The sequence below is a fragment of the Rhipicephalus microplus genome, chromosome 9, assembly GCF_043290135.1.
Source record: "Rhipicephalus microplus isolate Deutch F79 chromosome 9, USDA_Rmic, whole genome shotgun sequence".
In the NCBI taxonomy this organism is placed as follows: Eukaryota; Metazoa; Arthropoda; class Arachnida; order Ixodida; family Ixodidae; genus Rhipicephalus; species Rhipicephalus microplus.
This window is the reverse complement of record NC_134708.1, coordinates 34,748,933-34,754,068: the sequence shown is the minus strand read 5'-3', so window position 1 is coordinate 34,754,068 and position 5,136 is coordinate 34,748,933. Positions and strand designations below refer to the sequence as shown.

The window sequence follows — 5,136 nt, the reverse complement described above, 5'->3', positions numbered from 1 at the left end:
AAATAATATTCAATGCGGTAGCCATCGTAAACAATAAAGACAAATTTGGATACAAGACTCACAGTTCTGACAGACGCGGGAGCGGTTGCCCCGCAAGCAGCTCAATCACTTCTTACGACCAGGGGACACACCGGAAGCGCGGGGCTTCCCGGGCCGCATCGAAGTCCGCAGGGGACTTCTGTCTCCGCTGGGGGCCTCCGAGTCGCTGCTGGATATTCGGTCGCGCTTGGTGCTGAGGCTCTTGAGGTGAACATGACAAAAATTCGTCAAAACTGTCCCGACTGATCTCGCTTAGAGTGCTGTCGGTGTCTATCTGCAGGGCCGTGTCGCTCCTAGTACTGCTCGTGCCCTCGTTGATGGAAACCTCGTCACCTTGGGACAAAGTCTCTTCAATGATAGGAGGACTAACAGACGACTGGGCAGCCATGGGGTGAGCAACAGATATCACGTCAGCATCTGCGACGCGTTCGCCGAGTGGCGCCTTCTCGTGAGGGCTCGACCTGTGGTTCTGTGGGAACCACCACTGGTCGCGGGCCGCTAGATGGATCATCCGCACCTTGAGGGGCTGCCTGGTCGGGGCTGGCTGGAGACAATGTGGGCGTTTGGTGTGGCGTCTGGTGTGGCATCGTGATGCACCACACTTCGTCCTGGCAAATATCCGGGCCTGGCGTCAATGATACGACGTCCTTATTCTTGCCTGATTGAAGTGGCGGGTAATTTTTGGAGGCCGCCTCGGAATACGATGGCCTGAAGGTGCAGGCGACGGTGGCATGCGGTTCACCACAACGGCGACACGGCAGCGAGCAGCCCTTCCCGTCGTGGCCGTAAACGCCGCACCTTCCACAAAACGGAGCTGTGCAATTCATGCGGACGTGTCCGCTGTCTCCACATTGACGGCACACTCGCTGGATCCCTTTTTAGTCACAGGTCACTCGATGGCCAGCGAACTTGAGGTAGTTAGGCACCGGCGACGATGTCTTCATTTCCATCCGGACGAATCGCGTCCCAGTGGTCACGGTTGGGCGCGATCCCATGAGTCCTCTGCTGATGTGCAGCACCTTCCCATAGGAAGACAATGCTTGCGCGAGGACCTCGCTGGGGACGCGGCACGGCAGGAACAGAACGGTGACTTGAGTGACTTGGGGTCCCAAGGGTACGACAGCAACGCGCTCTGCTCTGATGATGAGGTGAGACGCGTCGACGATTTGACCCAGAGCGGCCTCACTGTTAACGGCGACTTGGTAATTCCGGCCTCCAAAGTGCTGTACGCAGTAGACCTCTTTGATTCCTACTATTGAAGACGTCGCGTCGACGTGTTCGGGACTAGTCCCCTCGGGGACGACTACGTCGAAGGCTAGCGCCTTCTTCGGGGGCTGGCTTGCCATTATGGGCGTCCGCCAGCCCAGGGACCCCCTGAGACGCTAACGACGACAACGAGGGAACACGAGCACTGTTCGAAGCACAGGGCGAAGGCCACACTCTAGGCCCTATTAGGGTCGCTATTATTATTATTATTATTAATATTATTATTATTATTAGGCCCTAGTATGTCCCTTATTAGGGGCGAAGCTCCTTATAGCGGCACCTGTTCATCCCTCGTAGTCGTAGTAGTGATGTGAAACATATCTTCCTTTTTGACCTCCAAGGTGGTGCCGGGGGGAGATTTCTTCTGTGCGTTGTTGAACAAAAACTCCCAAGCATTTCCCCGAGGGTGAACATGATTAAGTGCGAACGCACGGGGTGATGCTATGAGGGGTATTTATTAATTCGCACTATTATATTTTTTAATCACACTATGGTGCCTTTATGGTGTAATGGTTCCTGGGAATCGCAATTTGATCACACGGAGGAGTTTACGTTAACTAACTGGCGAATGCGAACGGATTTTAACTTTACTTTCCCTCATAGCATCACCCCGTGCATTCACACTTAACCATGTTCACCCTCGGGGAAACGCTTGGGAGTTTTATTACTGATGATGATGATTAAAGTGTATTTAATGAATTTAAGTGTTGTTTGTCATGAAGCATTTGTACACAGATGCATTATATACGAAGTGTTATTTATTTACACTTCACGATTTTCGTACGATGCATTAAATGCACACATCGCGAGCGCGTCACACACACACACACACAAACTACACTACAGATTAGCACCTATTCGTGTTATCGTTGTAGCTCACGGTTAGTACCAGCGCTTTTTGATCCGAGAAATGTACGGTGAGCGGATCCGGCAAGACGGAGCGGACCGTACAGTTCCTACTGAACGCCAAGTCTATGAAGCCACTGTTGATCGTGATCAGAAACTCGAGAGACAGACACGTCATCGAGTAATTGTTCAGCATGCGGTCAACCAACCAGCCATTGTCCTTTCTAACGTCCACGTTAAAGTCACCCACCACCACAATCGGAACCGAGGGACGCGCGCGCACAGACTCACTCTCCATCGCCGCATCCATCTGCTCCAAGACGTCATCTCTCGAGAGGTTCGGGGCCAGGTAGACGGTCACAACCAGGACGGCATCGCCGGAGTAGGCACTGGTGTAGACGGGGGCGTACGGCGAGTCGTCTCTGAGCGGCGAAGTACACACGGCATGCGAGAGGACGTTGGCGCAGACGTGTTCAACCAAGCATACGCCGCAGTACTCGCCCCGGCTTCCACTCCGGGCGAAGGAGCACGGGTCGTCAGTGGGACACGTTCGCGGCGATGCATCAGGAGCGAGGACAGCACGCTGTAAGACCAGGAGTTGTGTCCGGTCCTGCTGTCGCCTGAGCTCTTCACTGAAGGGCCGGTAGCGCTTTAGGAAGACGTCCACTCCACCAGCCCTACTCTTGGCGAGGGTCCGGGTCACGCGATCGTAGCCACTCAGGGAGACATCGGCAGCGCAGTCACCGGAGGAGTGGTTCCAGGTCTCCGTGAGGCAGAGGATATCAACTCTGGAGAGTACGGGGTCTTTGGCAACGTCCAGTGCACGCGCCGAGAGAGAACGGACGTTTAGGAGCGCGAGCGTGAACTCCCTACAGCCACTCTCGCACACCCTGCGGAAATGCTGGTCCCTCAGAGCGGAGAGGTAGCGCTGCGTGACGGTGACGAGACGGTGATTCTCGAGCCTCCGAAACTCATCGAGAATGGGTTTGTCGGGGTTGTCTTACTTGTGGTAGAAGGTGTGGTCTCCCTCAGCGTTGGTGAGGTATAGTGCGTTGAGGTTGGTACACCGAGAGAGTGCAACGTAGACGAGCTTCTGCGGGTGCGTCTTGGAGTAGTCGTACACGACCGAGGCGTAGGTTCCCCCCTGAGATTTGTGCACGGTGATGGCGCTGGCCTTGACAAGGGGGAACTGCGTCCGTTTACAAGCTATGCCGGCCTTTTGATCTGCCGTGACGGTGGCCGATTGCATCTCGATGGGTATCCAGTTCTCGCTGGTCACGTCGTAGCCGTTGGAACGGGCCTCGTGAACGGCCCGAGTGGCGCGCGCACGCGTGAGCTTTCCGGTACCGGGCACATCGAACTCGAGCCACAGTCACCTCACGCGCGTCTCTTCATCCTCGTCTCCTTCTCCTTCGTCATCCACTCCATCTTCATCATCGGGAAACGGGCCGGCGAGCTCACACAGGCGCAAGACTCCAACCGCACCGTTGACCAGGCCATCCACGAGATCGATGTTATGAGTCATAATGTAGGGCTTGCCAACCACGGCCATGACTTCCCCGGGCAGATTCGCAAACTCACTGGGAACCATGTGGGCAACCCTGCGCTTGGCATTCTCGAGCAGATGCGGCGTCTCGCAGCCGAGGTACCGATCACGCGCGCGAAGCACCACGAAGTCGTCCTGCGAACGGGCCATGGTCTCGTTGAAACGCGTGACATCGGCGTTCGAGTAGAAGATGCGCACGGCCGAGGGCGCACGCTCGGCGGCTTCCTCGACCGTGACGAACCTGGATTCGAGAAGCTTTACTTCTTCGGGCTCGAGCGCGCAGCCGTCCCCGATCTTGGTGAGGACCGCGGAGAATGTGACGTCGGACTGGCGCACGACTCTCACGAGCGGTAAGTATTCGAGATGATGCCAGGTGACAGTGCTGAATCCGAGGAGACCATCAGCACTGCGGGGCCGCTTGAAGATCTCGCTGGCACGCACGGGTGGCAACTGCCGCAGGTCCCCGCAGAGGATGACGTCCAGTTCAGCGAAGGGTTCGGTGAGTCGCTGCGTGATCTGGCGCAGATGGCAATCAACCAGTTTGAGTTGGTCGGTGGACATTATACTGACTTCGTCTATGATGACGCACTTGGCTCTGCGGAAGGCACACCGGAAGGTGTTCAGGTCACTAGGTCGGAGTCCACCATCCCCCATGACTCCGAGGCGGGCGTCCTGTCGGTTTCCACGGGCAGCCCGCACGAATTTGAAGGCACTGTGGACGGTGGTTCCACCCACAGCAACGGCGGCCTTTCCCGTACTGGCGCAGATCACGTACGCGTTGTAGACTGAAGGGACGGATGAGGAGGAGCCGTCTTCCCAGCCAACGGCACCGCAGCAGTCCGCACAGCGGTTATACACGTCCATGGTGAGCTTGAGCACGAAGGTCTTGCCACAACCCGCGGGTCCCGTGAAGAAGACCCGCAGCGGAGGCTGCCCCGGCGTGGTCTGACGGTGCAGAATCTCGCGCAGCAACTCGTACTGCTCGGGGTTGGTGCTGCGCATCATCGAGACGTACTCTTCTCGTTGCATGATTCCGCGCCGTTTGTGTACCGCAGCACACGCCGTACTGACCTCCTTGAGCAGTCGGAGCAGGCGCTCGTTAGGCAGCACGTCCGCGTACACACTAGCATCCGCATCTCGTCGTTCGGGGATTTGTACCCGCGCGCACCCGTCATCTTCATTACATTCTTCTTCTTCTTGCATTGTTCTTTCTTCATCCTCCTCTCTCTCTTGCCTGAGCCGCAGCATCTCGGCATAGTGGACCTCCACCATTTCTTGGACCAGTGCATCGTCATCCGCCGGGTTGCATTCTTTTCGTTTTACCTCGATCAACTGCTTGTTGTTCTCGTAGATGAACACATACCTATTACCATCCAACACATCAACCGTTTCGCTTCAGAACGGGACGTATAGAAGGACATTTTCCCGCATATACGACT

At 56.2% G+C, this 5,136-nt stretch overlaps 1 protein-coding gene across 1 annotated transcript; it reads right to left on the bottom strand.

The window, feature by feature from the left end:
* Nucleotides 1-3,523: 3,523 nt before the first annotated feature.
* LOC119186688 (ATP-dependent DNA helicase PIF1-like) lies at nucleotides 3,524-4,900 on the bottom strand. The gene has a single exon (XM_037435163.1). The coding sequence runs from the start codon at nucleotides 4,898-4,900 to the stop codon at nucleotides 3,524-3,526; it is 1,377 nt and encodes a 458-aa protein (XP_037291060.1).
* Between the last annotated feature and the right edge of the window lie 236 nt (nucleotides 4,901-5,136).

What these genes read in the sequence shown, in the direction of transcription:
- LOC119186688 (XM_037435163.1), bottom strand. Translation starts at nt 4,900, where the DNA reads ATGCAAGAAGAAGAAGAATGTAATGAAGATGACGGGTGCGCGCGGGTA.